Source organism: Convolutriloba macropyga, chromosome 4, assembly GCF_964194025.1.
Source record: "Convolutriloba macropyga chromosome 4, txConMacr16.3, whole genome shotgun sequence".
Taxonomy (NCBI): domain Eukaryota; kingdom Metazoa; phylum Xenacoelomorpha; order Acoela; family Convolutidae; genus Convolutriloba; species Convolutriloba macropyga.
In genome coordinates this window covers 60,457,616-60,484,344 of record NC_134471.1, presented here as the reverse complement: position 1 = coordinate 60,484,344, position 26,729 = coordinate 60,457,616, and the positions used below count along the sequence as shown (strand labels likewise).

At 36.5% G+C, this 26,729-nt stretch overlaps 1 protein-coding gene across 2 annotated transcripts in view; it reads left to right on the top strand.

Annotated features, from left to right (window-relative positions):
- The window catches only part of LOC142337798 (cyclin-dependent kinase 9-like), a 209,603-nt gene extending 186,844 nt beyond the window's left edge, over positions 1 to 22,759 (top strand). The window contains exons 1-8 of one of the 2 annotated variants that reach the window (XM_075387318.1): positions 3,388 to 3,414; positions 3,541 to 3,671; positions 4,162 to 4,325; positions 8,570 to 8,912; positions 12,181 to 12,402; positions 12,789 to 12,937; positions 19,362 to 19,571; positions 22,347 to 22,759. In XM_075387318.1, the coding sequence (XP_075243433.1) occupies positions 3,548 to 3,671; positions 4,162 to 4,325; positions 8,570 to 8,912; positions 12,181 to 12,402; positions 12,789 to 12,937; positions 19,362 to 19,571; positions 22,347 to 22,544 (1,410 nt within the window). In that variant the 5' untranslated portion in view covers positions 3,388 to 3,414; positions 3,541 to 3,547 and the 3' untranslated portion in view covers positions 22,545 to 22,759. Of the gene's footprint in view, positions 1 to 3,387; positions 3,415 to 3,540; positions 3,672 to 4,161; positions 4,326 to 8,569; positions 8,913 to 12,180; positions 12,403 to 12,788; positions 12,938 to 19,361; positions 19,572 to 22,346 lie in introns of those variants that run through there. The other variant, XM_075387317.1, reaches the window with a different exon arrangement.
- Positions 22,760 to 26,729: the final 3,970 nt, after the last annotated feature.

The following is a 26,729-nucleotide window of genomic DNA, read 5'->3' as shown; positions in this document are numbered from 1 at the left end:
TTTACATAGTTTTGGGGATTGGGATCGAATTATTTCATGCACAGTTTATCATATTCTTTAATACATTAATCTTAATTGTTTACCTACTTTTCTAAATACTCTATAGTCAAAACTTTACCGGTTTTGTAACCATATTCCTTATTAAACATCATTATAACTTCATTGTAAGTGGCTAGGCCACTATTTAAAGCAAAGCCACCATACGAATCTAGACCAAAGTATTCATATGGTTATAGAGTTTTAGCGGTACATCCGTTTATCTTTTGTCATTTGATCTAGAGGCATAGCTAAGAAATTATAACTGTCTAAGAATTTAAAACGACCAATACTGAACATCTTAGACTTACCAGCAGCTAATGTTTATCATTTGCTTTTCTTTTATCATTATTCTGTTTTAAGGGTTCACTCTATGATAGATTGAAATCATAGCCAGAGCATTTATTAGAGATAACAGGAATGAACACCTGTTGTTTATAATTTAGGTTACATGCGGGTCCTCTGTTTTTATCAGTTTCATGAAAGTGATCTCTTATTTTTTTTATTCAATCGTTTTTTCCTATAGGACAAGTGTTATTAGTCTCAAGACATAATTTATCTTCTTCATTAAATAGCATTTGTTTGTTATATTTGAAAACTTGTTCAGTTTCCATAGTCAGTAGATCAGTAGCAAACCCTTATGGAAACAAACAGTTATATTTGTAATCACGGATATTTAATTTTGCTCTAGAGTTTTATCATCTAGATAATAGATGCTTTAGTTTGTTTATTTTATTTGAAAACTTCATAATCTAAGAAATTCGAAATCACAATCATAACCTTCATACATTTCTTTTTCGTTATCTAGCAAAAAAATAAAGTCTCCATTTTCACATATAGCGCCATTAATATCATAGTCTGTTGAAAAATATTCTCATGATAATAACTTCTTTTCTTTTGGTTCTCTTCTTCTACTTGCACTCTTCTGTAATATTTAATTTAAAGCTCCTAAAGGGTCTGAATCTGTAACAGTTTTTGTTTTCTTCCAATAAGTTATTATTGGCTTCATCTGTATCAGTAAGGTAATCTTCATTCTCATCAGTAAAACAAAATTCTCTGATAATTTGATTAAAATTTTTATCATAGTTAACAGCATTCTCTACATTCTATCTATTTTGACCAAATGAGTGAGTATTTAGGGCAATTTTTTTCTAATTACTTCAAGGCTTTCTTTACATTAATACTTACGTCTAGTATAGATGTTGTCTTCAGTATTAGTTTTAGTCTTGGCTTTAGTATTAGTATTATGTATAGCTTTATCTTTAGTTATATTCCTTAGCTATGGTTCATCACTTAAATTGTGTTTGATGAATCATTTCCTTGTTTCAAAGATTGAATTGCAGATATTGCAGGTTTTAGCACCCGTGACATTATTGTTGGTTGAATGAGACATCTTGCAATTTAGTAGGGATAATTTTTCGCAATAGATCTGAAATGAAGTGTGATAGGTGTAAAAAACAAAACATGGAAAAAATGTTATGATGATTAAGAAGGAAAGGAATGTTATATATGTAATGATGTTGTAAAAGCCAAAGAATATATTGAACGTTTGTCAAAACATTATGACAATCCAGATTTATATTTAACTTGTAGTGTGCTCAAAGTTTGTATACATATTTTTTCTTTTCATTTAGAACAGCAAAATGTAAATTGTGTATCTTTCTCCACAGATATAGATTTGGTCACTAGAAACCAGTTCAGACAACTTGTGTATAGGTATAATATTAAGATATTATATAAAGAACATAACGTTACTAGAGTTAACCTGGTCTTTTTTCAATAGATTTTTTACAAGTTTGTTTACCTGCTTTTTACACGGTCTCACCAGTTACACTAGTATCTGGAAACGTCCATTGGAGACAGTAAGATAGAACTCGAACTATCCGTCTGATAACGGTTGATTACCAGCTTAACTCTGTACCAGTGGATTGGTGTTGCTGTTGTTGTTGTTGTTGGGGTTTCGCAGCGGGTTTGCTGCAGGGCTGATTTATTCCCAGTCGTCAGTTGTTAAAATAGAGTCCATTTTATTCTCTATACATGGCAGTCGCAAATGGTTTGCCAAGTGACGTTCTTATTGCAAAATTGTTTATTGATAAACTCCCACATTAGGTTTATCAGTCTATTCTTGAGTCCATAAGATCTACTAAATTCAACATATTTCTCTAATCGGTTTGCGAGTCTGCAGTTTGGGAAGGTGAATTCGTTTTTTAGCTTTTTCCGTTCTTGTTTTTTGTAGCCGAAAGACTTCCTTTGTGCGGCCATTGGCGCTGGTGAGGTCAGGTAGATCGATGCAGTGCGAGCTTTCATGCATGACTTTTGCAAGTAGAAGTAGGTTGTTCACTTGGAGAAACATAGGCAAGGGGAGAATGTTGAGCAGCCGAATTTGACTGATGTAATTCACTCTTTTGTTTCCCGTGTTCCATTTCACTGCTTTCTTCTGAAAGCGTTCGAGGTTTTGTAGCTGGCTTCGTGATGGGTTTATGCAGGTAAAGCCTTGACAGCAAAACGGGTAGGATTAGTGATTTGTTAAGACCAAGTTTGATGAGTGGTTTAACTTGTACTGCGACGTTTCGTCTGAGGAGGTAGAGTACTTTGTTAGCTTTCCTGAGTCGCTCTTCTATATTTTTACTCCAGCTCAGATCATCTTTGATGTGTAAAATTGTACTAGATGAGACAAGAAATGATGGTTTTAAAATATATTTGAAGGGAAATAGAGTAAAGTGTAATATTGCAGTGGTTGATTTATCCAATACTATAGTAGTGGATATAACAGGCGTAACGTTTAGACACGCGGTTTGGACCTTTGCTAGCGTGTGCGCCAGCATCGTGGGAATGGTCCGAAACCCTTGGCCGGTCGGTACCCTTGTTTTTTTAATCAATTACTATATTGCAATTAAGTTTGGTACCCGCACATGTGAAAACATATCAACGTGATCGAAAATATCCAAAGGAGAGCCACAAAATTAGTCAGCCAATTGAGAGAATTGGATTTTGAATTGAGATTAAAGGTACTGAATATTCCAGCCCTTTTTACGATAGCAGTACAAGTGACGGATTGTTTGAGTCTAACGCCAGAATCTCCAGAGGAAACCAGAAGGTGATGTCGAAAAAAGCAAGAGTCGAAAGCAGACGGAACTGCTTCACTGTTCGAGCGTCTAAAGACGAACAATCTGCCAGAAGAGGTTACGTCCAGCCCCAGTCTAAACATCTTCGAAAGAAGACTAGACAGGCACTGGCCTCCACACAATCATTTGAGATGTGGATTGGCACGATGGAGCTGGTCCCAGAGGCAACGCCTGTCGACCAGAGAACCTGACCTTTAATACGTAGTGCTGGGAGGGCCCGGAGCAGGCAATGTTTACCCAGTGCTTGAGAGGGGTATTTCTTAATTTAATGGTTTTTTCATAATTTACTTTAAGTATCTTTGGTTTGTCCCTATGATCTGATGTTAAATTAATTCTTATTCATAAAGATATGTAATGAATATGAGTTGCTTTGTTTAAGTTATAAAATGTCACAACCGTCGTCTGGGTACGGTCCACCGCCTTCAAAGATGCCGCGGACGCAGTCTGCTCATGCAATAACCTCCTCATCAGCAGCTCAGAGAACACGCTTATTCGATCAGGCGCCGCAAGGTTGTACTTTTCCTCGTGCTGTACTCAAAATGCTTTGCCCATGATTAATAAAAGGTCCATTATAGTGCCCCAGTTTTGTTGTCATAACTTAAAGCGGCCACCCAATCATGGTAATTATAACATGGTAATTACAACATATTGAGGCCATAATACGGTGGGGGCGTTATATTGGTGAGGACCCCAATAAAATTTTATGCATCATTTTTGGTATTAAGAAAACTTCAGTTATATATCCACTCCATCTCACAATTGGGTGAAGATTGACGGGTCTGTAGTCTTTGCAGTTCTACTTCAACAAAGAAGAGCTTTTTTACTTCCCAAAGGTATATACAGGATAGTATTTTGAAACATTGATAAAATAAAAACTGAAAGGAAAGTGGACAGATATAATTAAAACAAGGACAATTTATGAAATTAAGTTAACATCATGCCGCCTATCAGTTTTACCTGAATGCTTTTGATTGCAGATTCACGCAATTATTGTGTTTAGGACATTCTGGTCATCATCAACAGCAGCAACAGGCCAGGCCTGTTGCAAATTTTCCGGCACCACCCAAACCGCCTTCTCCCATTAAATTCTCAGAGGATCAAAGTCGTCAGTTTTATAAGAAAATCGAGTACTTCAAATACCCCTATTGCTTCGATGTCTCGAAGGTTAGATGGATTTATCATTAGAAATCTGTGTAAACGAGGGATATAAAAAATTAATCGAAATTGCATTAATTGGAAAATAATTAAATGGAATAACTAATACGTAATAATTACGTAATATTTCCTATTTTTCACTAGCCATTTTATTTTTTTATGATGTAAACGTTTAAGAGACACCCTTTATTTCAGAGCCTTGATATTATAATTAATTGCTCTCTGTCACATCCCTATTTTGTGCCTCATTGTTTCGAGATATTTATGTTAATTAATAGTCATATTTTAGTGCTGAAATTAATAAGTTTCAAGGCCGTATTTGGTCATTTTTTCCATCCAGGACTGTAAACCCTGATCCGTTTATATTTATTGAAAACAGCCGAAGAATGGCAGATTTCTAATAAATAAATTACGTGCCCAAAAGAGCCTTAAAGTTTACCTTTTTCACTTCGGTAGAGATTATTTTTTTTTAATTGGGAACCCTAATCCTGTAAAACCTAATCCGTTTATATTTATTGAAAACAACCGAAGAGTTGCAGATTTCTGTTAAATAAATTACGTACCCAAGAGACATAAAATTTGCCTTCTTAAGTTCGGTAGATATGTTTTTTTTTTCAAAACAACTGAAGAATTGCAGATTTCTAATAAATAAATTACGTACCTAAAAGAGACTTAAAGTTTACCTTTTTCAGTTCGGTAGAGATTATTTTTCTAAAATTGGGAACCCTAATCCTGTAAAACCTAATCCGTTTATATTTATTGGAAACAACTGAAGAGTTGCAGATTTCTAATAAATAAATTACGTACCCAAGAGACATAAAATTTGCCTTCTTAAGTTCGGTAGAGATGATTATTTTTATAATTGAGAACTATAATCCTGTAAATCCTAAGTTGTTTATATTTATTGAAAGGAACCGAAGAATTGCAGATTTCTAATAAATAAATTACGTACAATTGGCATTAAAATTTACCTTTTTAAGCATTAAAATTTACCTTAAAATAAATTACAAGGGCATTAAAATTTACCTTTTTAAGTTCGGTAGATATGATTTTTTAAAAAAATTGGGAACCCATATCCTGTAAATCCGAATCCGCTTATGTTTTTTCAAAACAACTGAAGAATTGCAGATTTCTAATAAATAAATTACGTACCCAAGAGCATTAAAATTTACCTTTTTAAGTTCGGTAGAGATGATTTTTTTAAATTGGGAACCCTAGTTCTGTAAATCCTAATGTGTTTATGTTTATTCAAAACAACTGAAGAATGGCAGATTTCTGATAAATAAATTACGTACGCAAGAGCCTAAAATTTACTTTTTCATGTTCGGTAGATTTGATTTTTTTAAATAAAATTGGGAACCCATATCCTGTAAACCCTGATCCGTTTATATTTTTTGAAAACAACCGAAGAATGGCAGATTTCTAATAAATAAATTACGTACCAAAAGCCTTAAAATTTACCTTCTTAAGTTTTGTAGAGATGATTTTTTTAAAATTGGGAACGCTAATCCGTTTTTATTTATTGAAAACTACCGAAGAATGGCAGTTTTCTAATAAATAAATTACGTACCCAAGAGCGTTAAAATTTACTTTCATAAATTTGGTAGAGATGATTTTTTCAAATTTTGGAACCCTAATCCTGTAAACCCTAATCCGTTTATATTTATTGAAAGCAACCGAAGAATGGCAGATTTTTAATAAATGAATTACGTACCCAAGAGCCTTAAAATTTACCTTCTTAAGTTCGTTAGAGGTGGTTTCGTTAGAGGTGGTGTTGTAAGATTAGCCTTTGGGAAATTTTTCCCTCTAGCAGAAAGCCGCACCGAAAGAGTGAGCGAAGTCTAGAAGTAGCACGAATCTATAAAAAACATATGAACAAAGAATAGTCAGTCTTTAGAAATCAATCTAAATGTTTTGTCTGCTTGCCTTTACGTGCACTGAAGCAGCTGGCGAAACAGCTTACAAAGCGCATCGAAGTTCTCCACTCATAAAGCGGACAGCTACGCTGACATCATGTCATATCTAAGAACAAAAATTGGCATGCTTTAATGGGAGTTGTTGCTGAAGAAGGGAACATGTTAGTATGACTCATCCACTTTCTCCTTTAGTTCTTTGTTCTTGAGTTTCGTAAAATACGAAATGCTTTATGAAGACGGAATGCTGGGAGGGCCCCGGACGAGCCAATGTTCACCCAGTGTTGGGAAAGGGCATATCTTACTTTAGTGGTTTTCTGCATGTTTTGCATTAAGTATCTTTGGTTTGTCCCTAAGATCCGACGTTAAATTCATTCATTAAGATATGCATTGGATGTGTTGCTTTGTTTAAGTTATAAAATGTCACAACCGTCGTCTGGGTACGGTCCACCACCTTCAGAGATGCCGCGGACCTAGTTTGCTCCTCTGCTCGTGCAATAACCTCCTCATTAGCAGCTCAGAGAACACGCTTATTCGATCAGGCGCTTCATGGTTGTGCTTCTCCTCAGGTTGCACTGAAAATGAAAAGAAAACGATGTAAAAAGATGTGATGCTTTGCCCATGATCAGTGAAAGGTGGGGGCGTTATATTGGTGAGGACCCCAATAAAATTTTATGCAGCATTTTTGGTATTAAGAAAACTTCAGTTAAATGTCCACTCCATCTCACAATTGGGTGAAAATTGACGGGTCCGTAGTCTTTGCAGTTCTACTTCAACAATGAAGAGCTTTTTTACTCCCCAAAGGTATATACAGGATAGTATTTTGAAACATTGATAAAATAAAAACTGAAAGGAAAGTGGACAAATAAATTAAAACCAGGACAATTTAAGAAATTAAGTTAACATCATGCCGCCTATCAGGTTTACCTGAATGCTTTTGATTGCAGATTCACGCAATTATTGTGTTTTGGACATTCTGGTCATCACCAACAGCAGCAACAGGACAGGCCTGTTGCAAATTTTCCGGCACCACCCAAACCGCCTTCTCCCATTCTATTCTCAGAGAATCAAACTAGTCAGTTTTATAGGAAAATCAGGCTAAGCTTACGGTCTTTAGGCTAACTTTAGGTGGTTTTATCTTAGAAAGCTGTGAAAATTAGGGATATGAAAAAATAATCGAACTTGCATTAATTGGAAATTCATTAAATTAAATAACTGATTGGTGACTACAACTAAGTTTTGGAAAGATTTTTTACATCATCCAAGAATGATGTGAACCTTCAGAAAAAAGTTCCGTCTTTTTGAATGTATCTCTGTCATTTTAATTATGTAGTATTTCCTATTTTTCACTAGCCATTTATTTCCATGTCGCTGATTTAAACCTTTGAAATCAACAATTCGTTTCAGAGCCTTGAATCCATTAATTACTCACTTTTACACTTCTATTTCCTGCCTCATTGTTTCGTGATATATTTATTACTTAATAGTCATAATTTAGTGCTAAGATTAATAAGTTTCAATGCCATATTTTGCCATTTTTTTCAGTCCTGGACTGTAAAACCTAATTTGTTAATATTTATTGAAAACAACCGAAGAATGGCAGATTTCTAATAATTAAGTTAGGTTCCAGGGAGCCTCAATATTTACCTTTTTAAGTCCGGCAACGATGAATTTGTATAATTAGTAAGTACAACAAAAAGAAGTTATGTACTTGGTGAAGTGATTATGCTAATAATTAAGGGGCTAAGTCGGAAATGTATATGTACTTACCAACACCAAGAAATAAACTAAAGCCGGAAATTGCTGAAGTTGAAGATCAGTATATTTTATCGAAGGAGCAATACAGTTTGCGATACTGAATTTCGGAATTATCGACCACTAGACTCAGAGAGAACGAGCCAGCGATCAGTTCATAATAATCTTAAGAACTTTGGCTCTAAACTCTTAAAACGTTAAAACTTTCTTATTCTCTCAAAGTATATCTAGCTTGAACTAATTTTTTTAATTAAAGGATTTAACTGGAACTTTTTGCTGGAAGATTTTTCTGATGTTTGCGTGTAATGTTTTCATTTTATTGATGGATTTGAAGAATAAGAAATGCTTTATGAAGGCGTAGTGCTGGGGAGGGGCACTTCTTAACCCTTTGTTGGAGAGGGGCACTTCTTATTTTAGTTTTAAAAGAATAAATGGCCCGGCCTGTCATTCGAAAGCAATTTGTCCGATGTTAGCCGGTTTATGTTTGATTTAGTTATTAAGTTATTATGTTTCACGATTTCGACTATGCTTATTTTGATGTATGTAGTAATTACGTCTTCGATATATGTAGAAATTTTGTTTTAGAAGTACGCACGAGTAGCTTTAATCGGCAAAGGAACCTTCGGAGAAGTTCACAAAGCAAAAGTTGCCTCCAGTTCTTCAGACAATCCAGAGTACGTTGCAATGAAGCGAATCATCATGGAAAAAGAAACTGAAGGATTCCCAATAACAGCTCTTAGGGAGATAAAGATCCTCAAATCACTCAATCACCGAAACATTGTGCAGTTGAAAGAAGTGTGCCGGCAAGCGCCTAGCGAAGCCAATAGATACACGATTAATATTTACCTCATTTTCGAGTTTTGCCACCACGACCTAGCTGGCTTGCTTTCTAGTCCCAGCATACAGTTTAGTGAACCACAAATCAAAGGTGAGATATCAATCTATTTCCACAAATCAAAGGTGAGATATCAATCTATTTTAAAAACGGGCAGTTTGGTTTGTTGCATAAAATTTTTTGCAAAATTTGCTTCGAGGGTCTTTTTAATTTTGGCTGCTCGCAGTTGACATGATATCAAGATTTGAGACTGACGTTGTTTTTAATAGCTGCACAACAATAGCTGGGGCTATTAGTGGCCTTCTCTTGTTTTTTTTTTAAAATTCAAAAAATTTGAATTGTATTGGGGCACTGTCTTTTACGACTCGAAGAGAAGTATTGGAGAAGTCCTTTTTTTTAAATCAATTTTATTGGAGTGAATTTTGAAGCGGGAAATGAAACGCGTGAAAAAATTTGGAGTGATTTTGGTGCTGAACAAAAGTAAAAAGCGGAGCGAAAAGAGCGTTTTTTGTTCATACCGCTGTTTTTGAAAGAGCGAGAAATTGATGTGTGAAAAAATTTTCTCTAAGCGAGCGAAATTCTTTTGTTCGCGTGCGGCTTTTTAAAAGCAGTTTTTTCCAACTTTTGATGGTCATGAGGTGTGATTATGATTTTGTATTCCTTTTAAGCTAGTTTTGATAGGAATTGAAGGTTTCAACCAGTTAATTTGAGTTTGATGCTAATTTGGAGGATTTTGATCAGTTTTTGCTGATTTTTAGACGAAATTTAATGATTTTTTCCTGTTTTTTGTTTTAATGCTTTAACTGGGATTTGAATAGAAGCTTGTTACTTACGGAGTATTCAGATACCAATTTACTAAAGCTTTCTTGGTATAAATCATGTTTTTCTTAGGCAAATTGACAAAAATTGTAAAATTTTAAACCATTTTTCATATTTTTTTGCAGTTTTTTTTTAATCTTAGACAAGTTTCTTAGCCTATTATGACTTGCCCATTAATTTGCGAGCTTTTCATTGCTCTAATTGCAGAGGAATTTTGTTTCCCTGTACTATTAAAATAACTCAAATTAAAAAAAAACTTAAGTTTTTCTAGTTTTTTGTGTTCAATTTGTTTCTGAATGCCGTTTCTATTCTTCCTTGAATATTTGATGGCAAAATTCTTCCGGCAATGTTTTTTAAAATGTGTTTGCACATTTTCATGATTTTTGAAGTCAATTGGAGTGGTGAATTTGGTCACGCCCAAACAGGAAGTGGTGCGAAAAAGCGAGTGGTTTTGCGGCGTAAAAGTTTTTTGCTCTAATTTTAAAGTAGAATGAGAAAACAGTGTTTGAACAAAAATTCGCTTTCTTGGTAGTGGTTTTTGTTCATATACAGCAATTTCACTTTGATTTTTGCTTTTTTTCGATTTTTTGGATCGGATTTTCTTCTAAATGGTTTTACCAATCCATTCATAGTTCATTCTAGGCCTAATTTTTTATTTGAACCAAATTTCGATTTCTCGCTGGTGGTTTTTTGTTCGCATTTTGACATTTTCTGTTTTTTTTATTTCTTCATCTGATTTTTTTTTCAGAAATCTGTTTAGTGAATGAAAATTCTTTCAACTGTACATCAGGACTTGTCCTGCTATGTTTTTTTCTCATTTCGTCAAGGTTTTCACAACCATGTGACGTCACAAGCACTTCAAATCTGCTTTTTGTTCATTCGTTCATGCAATTTCAACTGAAATGTGTGCGTGACGTTATTTTTCGCTCTTAGTGGAGCAAGTTTTTGTTCATTAGCATGATTAAAATTTTGGTCACTTGTGACTTACCTCACTTTGATATTGACTTTTATTTACATTAATTCAAAGAGATAAGGAGAGTGTGCGAGTGCAATTGAAGTTTTTTTGAGAGCAGCTAATAGAAGCAGCAATAAGTTATACAAATTCATAATAAAAATATAACATCTCAGCCTTCAATGAAAAGACTAATTTTATTGGTATGTCTTTTTTTGCTGTTTTTTTAAGACTGCATATCTACAAAGCTATTGCGGCTATTTTCTGGCAATCTGCGAGCTATGTTTTGAAAATTATATAGGAAGTTGTATTGGTGCTCTCTGAGGTCTTATTTCAAGAATTTTGTAAATAATTATGAGATAAGTAAACTCTTGTTACGCAGTTCAGTTCAAGATGTAGCGTAAGATAAGCTTTTTGTTAAAATCGGCCCCGGAAAATGTCTTCGGAGATTGAACACGTGTTAATCCTTTAAGTGTGCCATCTGAGCTACCTAGGGTTGATCTGCCCCGAGACGAAAAATCTGTATTAATGCTAGTTAGCAACAATGTCTGTTAAATAAAAGAAATAAATTTGGATGTTTAATTGCTCTTGAACCTAGTTCAAGAGCAATTGACTTGAATTTTGACTTCTTTCTCCTCGAGCTTTTACCTCCGTTTTTGATTGTTTACGTCTGTTTTCGAACATTGGATTTTAACAATAGCTTAGTTTGTAATGTATAGCAATTGGTAACAGTCTGTAATTCAAGGTGAAGAGGTCAATTTGAGAAAATTTGATCCCATTTAACTACCTACCCCACCCAAAAAACTACCCCCCCCCCCACGTACCTAACCCCCCCCCCCCAAACGAACCTACCCCCCCCCCCCTCCCTCGTACCTACCCCCCTCCCCCCCCCCTCGTAACTACCTACCCCCCCCCCCCCCGCAACGTACCTACCACCCACCCCACCTACCTAAACCCCAACCACCACCACCTGCCCCCAACAACCAACCCCCCACCCCCCCCCCCCCCACCAGCACCTACCCACACCCCTGAACTGGAAAAATTTTTAACGCTTTTTATGTTATATTGGTCTACTATTTTCGTTATTTCTAGTTTTTTTTGATAATCTGATTTTGTCCAAGTTAGGGTAGAGATGATTTTGCACGACGATTCGAGTCGTTTCCGGTATTCTACCGGCTATGTTTTTTATGCAAAATTTTTGCTTGACAATTTTGACTTTTCGAGTGACTTTTACGCCCTTGACTTTTTGCATTTCGCGTGATTTAAAATTCTCTCTCAATCGCAATTTCAAGCAGCTGAACTCAATTGGCGGCAATTTAATACTAAAAGTCAAATGAAAAGTGCGCCAAAACTGGTGTCATTTTTTACTTTAAATCTTAATAGTGGTATATATTAACCTCTAATGTGGTTATTTGAAGCCCACTATAGAACTTCTTAGTCTCATTTAAGCTCCCCCCCCCCCCCCCCCGACTGAAGCAGGCTGCAATTGATTAGAGCTCCCACTAGTCGTTCAAGAGCAATTCTTCCGACGTTTAGTCGGTTATGTTTTTTTTTTTTTGTTTTTAAAGTTACGCATATTTTATATTTCAGGAATCCTCAGTCAATTATTTGCGGGATTGCATTACCTCCACCTATGCAAGATCCTGCATAGAGACATGAAAAGTGCCAATATATTTATATCTCAAGATGGATATCTCAAAATAGGGGACTTCGGATTGGCCAGAGCCTTCTCCATGCCTAGAGATGACAAACCCAACAGATTCACTAACCGAGTTGTAACAATGTGGTATCGACCACCGGAGTTACTACTGGGTAAGTGACTTCAAGTTACAAGTGAGAAGTTGAAAAGTGTCGATTCAGGTTAAAGTTTATCGAAATTGATAGACTACGTTGTAAGTAAAAATTGTCGTTTTGTATAAAAAAATGCGGACATATTGTATAAGATAAGGCAATTTTTCAAAAAATGTGCAATGTTGAAGATTTTTTCTGGAAATTATTGAGATTCAAATGCTGATAAGGAAGCGGCTGTTCGAAATTGCTAGCTTAAATGTGTGCTCAGAAATAATCGATTTTCAGGAAGTCAGAAACAAATATCTATATCAAATAATTGTATAACTGTTTTATAAATATTTTATTTTGTACTCCTCCATTGGAGCAAACAATGGTTGTTATTGCTTTGAGTCAGTATTAGTTTTCAGGTGAGCGCAACTATACTCCGGCAATAGACATGTGGGGTGCTGGGTGTATCATGGCAGAGCTATACACTCGCACACCTATTCTGCAGGGGAACTCAGAGGCAGAACAGATTGACAAAATACTCATTCTTTGTGGATCTATTGACACAGTGGTGAGGAGATTTAATAAATAAAAGTGATGGACCATTCGGTGTGATTTGCATGAAAAAATTACTTGATGTATTCAAAATTTGATTGTTTTTTAACACTGGACTTTAACAGTAGCTTAGGAACTTATGCATAGTAATACTACAGACCCCTCCCCCCACCTACCTCACTCCTACTCCGCTCATCCCATCCCCACCCCCAATACCAGCATATCTAAGCCTCAGTTCGCTACTACCGAAGCCGTTTGAGATCAATTCGCCCGACGTTAGGGGTTATCTTTAATGACATTTGTGAGTGTTGCCTTGTTGTAGCTGCGACTGTTCGGCGGGTAAACTAAAGTTGACTTCGCTTTGTCGTCTTGAACCGGTCACCAGGTCGCATTTTAATTTAAGTGTTATTAATTGCTCTCAAACGAAGTTTTAAGCAATTATTGTAAATGTGTTGGTCTTTTTTATGCAAAATTTTTGCTTGACCGATTTGACTTTTCGAGTGACTTTTGCGCCCTTGACTTTTTCGTTTTGCGTGATTTAAAATTCTCTCTCCTTCACAATTTTAAGCAGGTGAACTCAAGTGGCGGCAGTTCACTACTAAAACATAAATGAAAAGGGGCTCCAAATTGGTGTATTTTTTGAATTTGAATTTTATCAGTGACTATAGCGTGATATAATAATTTGTTTATTCATGACTTGACTTTCGAATAACCTATCGCCTAACCAAAGGCTACTTTCTGTTTTTCAAAAAACAATCAGTCAAGTTCATTTGTCGTTAAAAAGGAAAGGACACGTACTGTTTTTTAAATGCTTAAGAGGCAAGTAGCCTTTCATCCCTTTGAAATTATTCCTTGAATTTGCATCAATTTAGTCGCAGACAATACAGTTTCTTAAATAATACGATTGCTGGTATTACTCAATTGGCCTATTGTGGATGTTGCAATCGATGCTAGGAAAACGATGTGCGGTTAGGACCTGAATACCTTGTAGATAGTTTGATTTTTTTGTACAAAAGTTTGAGGTAATTTTGTTTTTTTAACATCCAACGAAATGGCCTTTGTGTTGACAATTTGAGCAAAAATTCTTCAAAATACTTTGAAACTCTTACTGCTATATCAAATATGTTGAACGGCATTGGCGTCGTTACTTGAAAAGTCTCAACTTAACTCAGTTTTGTCAAACTACCGTCCGGTATCAGATTTCTTCGAGCTGACTTTTTCCCTGGTAAAATTAATTCGGTGTCAAATCGAAGCTAAAGAGTTGATGGAAATGAGCTGATCAGGTGTTTGTTCAAATCGCGCCTTGATTTTTGCAACTTTTTATATTACGGTCTGCCAAACGATTAATTGTCAAAGCTTCAGCTGTTTATGAGTTCTCCAGTCAGCTTGATTGTTCATCATTAATTCCGACCTATGTTGAACTTTACTGGCTACCAGTCAGTCAGTCAGCTCATATGTAAAATGTAGCCACAACCCAATTGAAGACTCGAGCAAAAGACTACCCAAAACAATTGCAAAATAGCAAAAACTGGGTGCCGCATCGCGACATGGAACATCCGTACAATGTTGAAACCCGAAGCAAGACACCTGCTGGCCGACGGTCTGAAGAGTCATCGAATCGACATTGTGTGTCTACGAGAAACGACGATAGCTGGTGACACAACCGAGCCTATTCAAGATTCCTCTGGTGAGCCCAGCTACAAAATGTTTGCCTCTGGTTACGAGAAACAAGGAGTGCACGGAGTTGCAATATGTATACATTCAAGATTGACAAACAATGTAATGGAATGGAAAGCATGCGGACCCAGGTTGTGCTACATGAGACTACATGCTGTTCCTGTTGCAATCTCCTTTATCTGTACATACTCCCAACTGAAGACAGCAGTGAATCAGACAAGGAACAATTCTCTTCAGAATTACAAAATTGACTCAAAAACGTGCCTCGAAAAGACGTTTTTGATAATCGCCGGAGACTTCAATGCCAAGTAGGTCTGCCTCTAGATGGAGAAAAGCAAAGTATCGGACTCTTTGTAACGGGCACACGGAATACAAATGGCGAACTACTCTCCAACTTTGCAGTATTGAATGATCTCGTCATATCAAACACTACATTTCAGGAAAAGAAACATTCTTTATTTACCTGGCGTTTCAATGACAAGAAAAGTAGAAATGGAATAGATTATATCCTCTTTTCAAGAAGGTGGAGAACTTCTATAACAAACATGTTTTCTTTTCCGACACAGACCATAAACGAGTCAGTTCAGATGTCAAGTTTAAACTTAAAGCGTACAGCAAAAAGGCTACAACTTAGAATCCCTGCGCAAGCCTGATGTAGCTGAGAAATTTAGAGATATGATACATGAGAAATTGGAGGAAGCAGAGGAAACACGCGATGGTGTTGATGTCGAGGCACAATGGCACAGCTGAAGACAATCCTTCACGAAGCAGCAGAAAAGAATTGAAAAAAACTTAACAGAGAAGGAACCCATGGATCAACAATGATACCATTGAGCTCATTAATTAACGTGCCCGTGCTCGCAATTGGTCAAGAAAAGCTGAACTACGGAAAAAGATTTTAAAAAGAAATGCGGAGAGACAAGACATCTTACTACAACCTCGCTTAAGAAATGATTAATGCAGATGAAAACGACAACTCAAAAAAGTCTACTCAATTATCAAACAGTTAGCTCATAAACGAGTCTGTATCAGTGAAACGATAAAGAATGCTGATGGCCACACAGTTGAGGACACAAAAGAGATATGAAGAATGGGCAAACCATTTCGGGTGCCTCCTGAACCGCCCACCACCAGCGGCTACCATGATAACTGGCGAGTAGTCCAAACCCTTCTCAGACGTTTGCATTAATCCTCCGACGAACTGAGAAGTAAAAGAAGCCAAAATGAATTAAGAAACAAAGCCGCCGGACTGGACATTATTCCTGCCGAGCTGTATCTGGAAGGACGCAATGCAGTTACACATAACATAACCCAACTCCTGCAAATTATATGGGCTGACGAATCGATGCCATACGAATGGAAAACCACAGTAGTAATTACTCTGTTCAAGAAGGGCGATAAAACCAACTGCACGAAATACAGAGGTTTATCTTTTCTAGCGATTGTTTTTAAGATACTCGAAGCAGTTATGTAAAAGTTATTGGAACCGTTATTTTGCAGACGGCCTAACCAAGCCGATTTCAAGTCGAACGAAGGATGTAGGGACCAAATTTTGGCAATTTGGCAGATCCTGGAGCAACGCGAAGTTTAAGAGAATGACGAATCTAATCTTCATAAATTTTAGAGCTGCTTTCAACAGCGTCGATCGGAATTGCATTTGGAACATCTGCAAAAATCTCAGACTTCCCGAGAAGACTTTAAACGTTTTAAAAGCAATGTACTCTGAAACCTACAGTCAAGTTCTAGTTTATAATGCAATGTCACGCAAGTTTAAAATTGTCTGTGGAGTTAGAGAAGAATCCATCCTTTCCCTAATTTTGTTTAATCTTGCTAGTGACTGGATAATGGAACAAGCGCTTTCAAATCATTTGTTAGGCATTACTCTAGACGACATGATGATAGCAGACCTTGATTATGCAGATGATAGTTGCCTAATTGATGACATTGTTAATGGCGCACAGAAGCTACTTGATAGTGTTACTAACAATGCATCACGTGTCAGCCTACAACTGAACGCTGGAATAACTGAATTCTGCTGAAATGATAAATACCAGAAATTCTATGTATACGGCGATGAACTAGCGTGTTGATTAATTCTCATATCTGGGAAGCAAAATTCAATTAGACGGCAATTTAACATTGGAAGTCAGAGCTAGAATTTGAAAAGCCACAGGAAGTTTTAATTACCTGAAGAAAATATGGAAGCAGAGAAACATTCCTCAATCAATCAAATTCAAGTTGTACAAGCTATGCGTGAGAAGTGTACCTTTAAACGGATGTGAAAGTTGGCCAATGAAAGAATCTGACCGCGAAATTTACTATCTTTTGAATTCCGCTGCCTACGACGATGTCTCCACAAAGGGCAAGACCTCCCTAGAGAAATAGTGTCATCCATTGCGAAATGTTACCTGATTCCCTTGACCATAAAAAAACGCCGAATGAAATGGCTGAGACATGTTCTACGCTTGACATCCCCAACGCCGTGTTGGAATTTGAAAGAGGCGAGAGTTGGAAGGCTTCCTGGAGGAAAACGAAAAAGCTGGAGAACAATTGTCCGAGACGATCTGAAAAAACAAGTTAAGCCTCCCAAACTCATTGAAGAATTGGGAAAAGAAATGGTTTGATTTGACCAAGGAAATTGCTGGATTTCGTAGTCAGTGGAGAGCGCTTGTTAGAGACATGAATATGGCGGGCTAAGGACAGGAAAGCACTGTCTGAGAAGCCCAATTTTGGATTTGGTAGTTACGTGACGACAATGATTATAATTTCCTGGTGCCCAAGTGTAAATCAAATTATGTAAGAGGATTTTTCTCTGATTCATTTGCTGTGGAATCAACTTCCTGAGCTGAATCGTGTGCCATCTGAACTTGCAGAAATTTTTGTAGGCTTAACTTTTTGAAGTTACCGGCATTGTTGAGATTATTAGCGGGGCTTAACCCATACTAGTTTGATTTGAACCAAAAATTAACCAAAAAATAAAAAAATACAATGCGTTCGACTGCCAGGAAGTATGCTTTATATTGACCGCAATTTGCAGATTGCTAAATACAAGCTCAATACTTTAAAAGTTGCTTTTTTGGAAATTATTTTGCGTTTTCTCTCTGCCCACTATCATTACATTAATGGTACCCAGAATATAAATTTAAACGCTATGTCAAAATATTCGACAGCATGGACAATTTTCTTTATTCGCCTAACCAGAGGTGGCTTTTTTTGGAATACTTCAATTGTACTGACGCGTATTTGATCGTCATTTTTGCTTCAACTTTTATTTACACGTTATGATCCCAGGTTTATAGAACGATCTTCTTAAATGAATATTCGGCTTTCACTGAGATTAAGCAGTTTGGATGTTTTCTCTTATTTCAGTTCATACAGGATAAGCAACACTGCCTCATAGCTCGTCGTTGGGAAATGAGAAAATATAAGAAAAACTAAAGAATAATTTTTTAATCGCTGTATACAATTTCTCAATTTAATAGCGTCCGTTATGGACTCCATAACGGCATTATTTATGCGCTCTATTTTATTATGGATTACAGACTTTTGAGTGAAATTGGTTGCTTTATTTAGATATATTTACCCCTTTCATGCAGTCAACTTGGAGTAATGTTTTGATGACGCTGAAATAAGAAGTGGAAGGAAACTGCGGGTCGTTTTGCGGCGTGAGTTTTATAAACTCTAAATGTAATGTAAATTGGGACCAAGTGTTTCAACAAATTTTTTTTTGGTTGATTTTTGTTCACAGTCGGTAGTTTTCACCTTACGTTTATCAATTGAAATCGTTTATCAATTGAAATGTTGGTCAGCTCAGATGTTTTTAAGGTTTGCTTTCTATTCTTTGGATTTTGTATCAAAACGTGCTTTTTTACCTTACCGTTTCGTTCGCTTTAATTTACGTACACTTCTTCATTTTTCAAACAGACCAACTACACCACGCTTGGTTTTTTGACCGACCTCTTTCACTGTTTCACGTGATTGTAGTTTAGATTTCTTTTTCAATTAAGTGTACACTATGTAGTGAACACGGTCTTAGTTCAGAAAGCAAAATTAAAACCAGAGCAGCAGATAAAGGCCAGTCATTAGTTCATAGTGCTTCAGGTCATAGACAATATCTAGAGGAAGTGCCTATCAGAATTGATATTAAGATTGGTGGCCTTCAACTGAATTCAGTATAATGACGTATTATTAAATTAAAATGGCACTCCAATTTAGAACACTTGTTGAAGCTTTGAAAAAAATGCTTTCAGTGTATCTTTTTCAAAGGGGATCGCTTGCAGTTATCTTTTGGTTTCAGTTTTATTTTGGTATGTTTTAGCGCTTTTACTTTCTTCCTCTAGCATTTTGGCCAACGACGCGGGAATTTTGAGGCACTTTGTTTTTATTTCGTCAATTTTCATTGCGTAGGTAGCGGCACTCCGTAGTTTATCTTAGTCGAGTTCTCCTTAGTTTTTTTGTTTGTACTCCCGGTAACACGGGAGGAGCCGAGGTAAAGGGAATTACTCTTCATAGTCACATTGCTGGATCGCTTTTTTCAGACTCTTAAGACAAGATTTTTTGTTTTTAAATCCTTTTATAAAAGCTTTACCTAATTTAACTCAAATTCATATAATTAGTTTTAATTATTTGCATACTAGTTTACGGCGTTGTCCGAATTTTGCCGAGTTTGGGGTTATTATGGGAGGCTTGGATGTTCAAACAGAATGCACTCAAATGGGCACTCATGATTGAAGTTAATGGTGTTTTTGTAATGTATAATTTAGACGTGGCCAGAAGTGGTGAACCTGGAGCTTTACAAGAAGTTTCAGCTTCCGCAGAAGTACAGCCGGTGTCTGATGGTCAAGCTGGCCAAGTTCATGAAGGCGAGGGAGAGTCTGGAGCTTCTGGACAAACTACTGGTGCTAAATCCCCACAAAAGGCTAACAGCCGAACAAGCCTCAGAACACCACTATCTGCATACGAAGCCATTTAAGGTATGAATGCAAGCTGTCAGCGTCGATTTTATGAGTTCCACTGAAACGGTGCACTATTTTTTGAGAAATTTTTGATCAGTCGGTGAATGATTGCAGTAAAAAATAGCGTCACCCGACAGACAGTGGAACTGAATAAAGCCGACTAGGTTCTGTCGTAATTAGAGTAACAAAATCAGTTTCTATTGATATCATATCGTTTATTTGTTGTACTAGATGTACGTCATCAGTCTCAATAAGAATCCTTTTCCCACTTATTCTGGCTTGCGTTTTCTGACTGGCTTTCGACGCTGACGGACCAGCACCTATAATGCAAAAGATTAAGGGACAGAAGGTGGCATTATCCTCTTTAAATATTGCCTACTCGTACTTTACATTTTTAATGGTCTGGTGAACTTTCTGAGAATCCGGTATGCTTCTCGGTCGGTGCAACTATTGCAAACGAATTGAACACTTTCACATCAAGGAAAGGCTTTCTGAACCACAATTGAAAGCAGCCGTTAGTTTTGATGTCCAGTCGAGCATCATGCCTTAAATGAGTGTAGCCACCTTTTGGATAGCAGAAAGCATGAGCTACATAATTCAAGACTTCCCCAGATGCGCTCATAAATGGTGGCTTCACTGGACGGGATCTATCTGAGTGCAATCCCATCTTTAAATTCTCCTCTGGCGAATTCTTAATTGCACCTAATAAGTGGAGAAGTAATTGGCCGTCACAAACTTTTTTGCATCACTAAATCAAATGAGTATACCTCTAATTGATGAGAGATTTTAGCAGCATTTTTTGTTCGACTCGCTTATACATTTTCTTGATTATTTTAAGGATATCTTTTCACGTTTTTAAACTATCTAAGACGCTGGTTTCTTCGGTTAATTGTCCTCACAATTTAACAGATTTATTACTGTTCATAGCCTTGTCTTTTGATAGTAATATGTAAAGGCCACCTTCTATTGGGAGTGACAAAATCTCTGTTTTTCACCAAAGGAAATAATGTCTATTTTTGCTACTAGCAGATCTTTTTCTATTTTGCTGATTCTTGAAGCTCTTTCTTGGAGCTCGTAGCTGATGTTGCAGTGTTTTTACATTGTACTCCGTTTGTTGACTTGCTACATATTGTGATATATCGCCTTGCTTCGCGAGTTTTCTGATCTGAGCAGGTTAGATTAGCTTGTCAACTTCTTTTTGTGAAACTATGGCAGTGTTCATCTAGCCAAGCATTGAACCTAGAGCCCAATGACCTTTATCAACATCTGCTTATAATCCTGAAAACAGCCTTCTGGCCTGGCCAACGTGTTTTGGTTTAGCGATGAGATGACTGGCAATTGATTACATTTTAAGCGAAGGATTTTTGAGGTTGATTCAGGCTGTCAATTGTTTGCTGAGTGATTCAAACATACCGGACGCGTTACTGTTATCGGCGTGTCCTGAATGGGAGACCGTTTGATTTTGCAATAGATCAATGGTTGGAATGGAAAGGATCAGGTGTACTATAGGAACTATCCACTGCTTTATAAACGGATGGTGAGATTTCTTGAATATTTTTTGTGCAGTGTCTATTAAGAATGTTGTATGCCATCTTGCCATAAATAAAGAGGCTTGCATCTGTATTGTCACTGTTCAAACAACGGCAAAGAGCGTGAATTGCGTGTACAATACCATTCCATAACCCAAACACAATTGAACGTATTGACGATCTTGTTTTACGCCTTTAATTTTGCTCCGGTCAATTCTCCTTAAAAGTTTCTGAAAACCAATAGGTCGAAAGCTGAGAAATTTGACAAGTGCAATTAGTCCACAAACTTTATATGGTGCGGAAAATTCATTTGCTCTGAGGCAATTCTCTATCCAAGTTAGATAATTTTTGCGCCGATCAGGTGAAGATTATCTGTATGTTGTTAATAATCATATCGATTGCCTCGCAGCCAGGCCGGTTGAACCACGACTTCCATTTGTTTTCTCTCTGGACCCCTTAAGGGACAATGATCTTTCAAAAAATGATAGCTGACAGGGCAGCTCACGGTCTTCAGAGTCTCTTATTGCATATTTTGGAATTTTTTTGATGATTTTCACGCAAACTGTGCTCTTTGAGATCTCCCTTTATTGATAATCTGTTCGGCATGATGAAACACTTCCCTTTAGATCATCACATTGCGATTTTTTCGTACGGCCAATTTTGGTCAGTCTGTTTGACTCTTTGACTCCAGGGGTGGAATAAACCGTTGAGCACGGGAGCAATAATTTGGGCGGGCCAGCTCTATTGGTCTTTCACACGATTAATAATTGATGGAAAGACGGAAGTTCACGTTTCAAGGACCAATTTTCGGAAAATGGAATACCCACTCAACATCACATATGATTTATTTGATAGTTTTACTCCTACTTAAAAATTGCTTATATCACTGATTCAGGGTTATGATCGAGTTTAACATGAGCTGCATGTATTCAATGAGTATTCTTTTCTGTTTGGTTATTTTATTAACGATTTAGATCTTGAACCCCTTCTTTTTTCCTATCGTTTTTCGAGCGCATTAAAGTAAAAGTATTTACCGGCAATCTGCCAACTATTCTAATATGTAGCATTGGTCCTTTAACCCTCTTTGTTTACGCATTTGTCCGTTTTATCAGTTTATCAACAGAAGGATGCAGCAATTGATTCCCTTTAAATTGTGAAGCATTCATTTTTTACCGAGCTGTTAATCGAATTTTTAGCTGAATCTTGCCAATTGAGGCGAATTTTCGCAGATCGATTTCTTTACGTCAACGTTGTTTTGTTTCAGGAAGAGCCGCTCTTGAGTTTGGTGAAGAACAAGGAGTCCTGCTTTGAAGGAATGAGGCGACACTTGAATCATCACCCGCCAGATATGAGCCAGAGACACCATAACCACCACCACCCTCATCATCCACACAATAGACCACCCACCACTGTCAGTCAACAGTCCACTACGTCATCAAGTATGGTCGATAGAGTGTATTGACAGATAATGCACGACTTTACAGCTTATAAACAAATTAATAATCTGAAAGAAAAGCCTTGTCTAGCATGATAAATGTCTGTGAATCGACTACCGATTATTTTAATCATGTAAATGTGACTTGGAAAATTGGTGCTATTGTTTTTGATCAATTACTGTTCTTGATAATAGTAACGTTATGATGCAAAAAATTTAATGAAAGTTAATGTTTAAAACTAGTTGTTTTGAAGGAAGGGAAGAAAAGTTCTATACAAAAGTTTGTATAATCGAGAGCCTATTTTCTGGTTGATTCCCGATGAGCTATTTAAATTCAACTTTTCTTGCGCGTTTTTATGTTTTGAACCCTTGAAGACCAATGAGATACAAATAAAAGCGGTTATTGAAACTCATTTTAAAGCCGTGATGTCAAAGGGCATCAAATGTGCGTATTCGCACGAAAAGAAGTTGCAAGTTTAAAGAAATGACTTAAAGTGCACGTAAGCAAAGTCTGGCAATTATTATGTACAAGATTCTTTTACCACTTTTCATGTAGTAACAACTCGTCTAATAAAAACTTTTTTAATCGTTGAAGATTGTCGAAACAAAAACATTCAGTTAATAACGGAAACGACTCGAATGTTCGTAGACTATAGAAAGTAGACTGTGGAATGAAAGTAGACTATAGAAATAACTATAGAAGTTACCTGAAAAGACAAAATAGAGAAAAGCACATGAAAACAGGTATGTGTATAAAGCAAATCTTATTGCAAAATATTTACAAGTTTTTAAAGCTGATATCGGCATTCAATTTAAATCAGCTTGGTTATCAAAATTTTGGTCAAACAAATGAAAAAGGAACAGCGAACAATTGTTTAGGGAGCACTTTTGAATTTTTTAAAAAGAGTATAACGAATTTTGAGACATCCAATTGATGTTTATATTGACCTTACGGATTGCTTCGCTTCGAAGTATTATATCACAACGGAGTGTTAACTATATTCCTTTTCCGATTTCCGTTCGTTACTTTGTACTTTAACCCCTTATCAGGTGACAATGGTTAAAATAATCTCCCTGTCGTTGTTGGAGTAAGTAATGTAATTCAGCAAAGGAAAGAGCGATTGTCACTTACAGACAAGCGCTTGAGTGATTTAAAAGTTGCCGATATTCCACGAAAAACTACGATTGCAAGAGGAAAAAATATGATCCCCATTTTTGAGCAGTTATCGTCGTTGAGGAAATATTTTCGCGGACACAAGTGCGTAACCTGCCATTGTAGCCGCATTTAGTGACAAAGTTGATTGCAGCGACGAATTATCAGTTACACCAAATGCAGGAAGTTCGCCTGCTTTCCGAGTAAGGAAGAAGAATGTCTCCGGGTGTGATTTTTTTTCTGGTGTAAGTTTCTTTTTCTAACTACTGGTGAGAAGTTCGGCCGTGTCTTGCAACTGCTTCTCCATGACACGAAAAAGCAGGATCACCATAGATTTCAAGTACTTGTGCTCTACAGAACGGGCATTTCCTGCGCTGTAGATAGGTACACCCAACCTGTATTTTGCGCTAACTCTAAACAGCACAGAACCATGCTCGAGCATGAACAAACAAGCGAGAAGTCGAGCGGATTCTCCTTCAGAAGCTGAACTCTCGAAGACCTTGAAATGTTTCCTTTTCAAGAGTTTCTTGTATCGTCTTTCGCGTAAGTGGATTATCTACAGTTACTTTGCAGAAAGCACCACTAGATCCTAAAAGCTGCAGATTTTTTTTGCTTTGGGATGTTGGAACAAGTTTTTCAGAGAAAACACAACCAAAGTATGCTACTTTATAATGGTCTGAGCATTGGCAAACACCCAAACCTGATGGGGTAATGGGCAGGGAGGATTGAGTCAAAAATGAATTGGTGGGCCAACGAAATTAGTTAGTGATTAATAGCCGCCCTCATCTTCTCAGCCGGCTATTATAGCGCTCCTATTTTTTTTTTTTACTTCGTCGAATGAAAAAATGTTTCGCTTTACCTCATTTTGCCGCCTTTTCGACATTTTGCGTGAAATCTTTTTGACTTCTCTAGGCTAGTTTCTCTCTTCTCTCATTCTGCTAAAAGTGATTTTGAACATCAGTTGCTCAGCAAAGCAATTCAAAATGAACAGAGTCAGTATAAAAAAATGAAGTCAGAAATAGAAACGGGATAAACCCATAAAGCCCAATTTTAGATGCCCGCTATTTGAACGTCGTTCCTATTAGTATTAGTTACCTCTCTGTAGTGCTTATTGTTATTGATAGTAGCCCCTGTAGCCTCTCTCTAAGAAACAGAAGTATGTTCAACTACGAAATGCCATCAAAATAAATCGGACTTAAAAATGTTTTTGTACAAAAATCTTTTTTTTTTCAATATTTTCTGTTATTTCAATCCCAATCATGCTTATTGGAATCAACGGCGGCTATTTTCCGGCAATCTGCCGGTTATGTTTAAAAATATGCTTTTTTGACTTCAAAAAAAAGGATGCTTACGTTTTAAAAAAATGTTTGAAATTGTTAAAAATTGATAAATTCTCGTAAAACGGAAAATGATTTCTCGGCGGCATGAATAATTCAATTTACTTTCACTTGTAAGGTTTTAATTAACGAAGAAAATAATGAACAAAATCTACGCTGCTTTTTGTCATCAAAAACAGTTGTTACCAATTAATGGCCGATAATTTATTTCCCGTTTCTTAAATTTTCATCTTTGTTCATTTCATTGTCAAGTGGCTATGAAAAATTGAGCGAAAAATAATTGAAGGCTAAAAGAATATTAGTCAGGGAAAATGTGTTAATTGATTGAAATTATAGCTTAAAGATTGATTAACGTTCGAAGAAACAATATAAATTGAAAAACTGTATAATTGCTTGTTACAAATATTTAGATTTTTCATGTTATTTATTGCTCTCAAGCAAAGTTTGTAGCAATAATATTAGTCCTGTAGGTCTTTTTCATGCGATTCTTCGCTTGACCGATTTTTCGTCTGACCCATTCGACTTTTCTTCCTAAAAACGGATAAACAGGTAGCGCCCTGCGGGCATTAATTTTTCTTAGAGCTTTTCAGTACAATAGTCTCAAAGTATGCGATTCACAGAAACTGTTTTGGAGACCTATACTTATGGTGGGAAGGGCGGTTCGTAGAGGTTGACCCCCTATTCACCCCCGCTGCTATCACGTCACACCCCTTCCATTAATCTAAAGCTAGCCTCACTAAACCGTAGCTAGCTAGTGACAAAGCCAACCACTCAACTGTCGTCTGAGAGCAATTCGCTCCGACGTTAGTCGGTTATGTTTAAATATGTTATAAATTTTTTGTTATAATCATTTATAAATGTTCATGTTATTAATAATAATGTTGATTAAAAGCTATATAACATGTAATTTTTCGAAAACATGACAACAGTAAAGTATGACAAAGGCGATTTTGGAGGATTTAAATACGCTTCAAAATGAATTGCTTTTGTGTAGTTGGGCCCCTGGAATAAGCAGTCGGCAATTATAATGGGGAAGTAAAGCGGAGGTTGCCAATTAATGGTTTCCACTTCAAAAGCAGTCGGCAACTTAGTTTGTCTAGTTTAACGGAACTCGGAAGATAAATCCGGCTAGTTTAACGGCAATGCAATTAATTGATGCACAGCTAAAGACAAGTCTTATGACTCATAAGTATTAAAATCTGTAGAAAAAAATTAAAGTTCAAACAACAGTGTACTTTTTATGATTCAGCTCTTAATTATAATGACATTTATAAGATGTTTTGGAACTTTCTGTGGTTGCCTTTTGGAATAATACTGTTGGGCGTGATTACGTACAACTATGCCGACGTAATACTATGCCGACGTTTAAGAATGCCGAAACTGAAACTTATTTCAAGAGTGCCGAAAACATGAAAAGAGTCTTTCCGTGAATTCAAGAGCATCTAAAGTAAATTTATAAAACATTCAGGGTACGCTGATCACATGTTCGGTTGTGATAGATTCATAGCAAGTCCCACGGGCCATCTCCGTAAAATGACTTGATTGGTTAAGAAATTTATCAAGATAAATTGAATAAATTTTCGGCACTATTATAATCGGCATAGTTGAACGTCACCGTTGGGCGTAATTGTAGCATTTAACGTTCATGATGGCTATATATTCTTGCAAAGCTTCGATTATGTCAGCCATTTCGAATTCAATTATCTGACCAAATAAATAAAA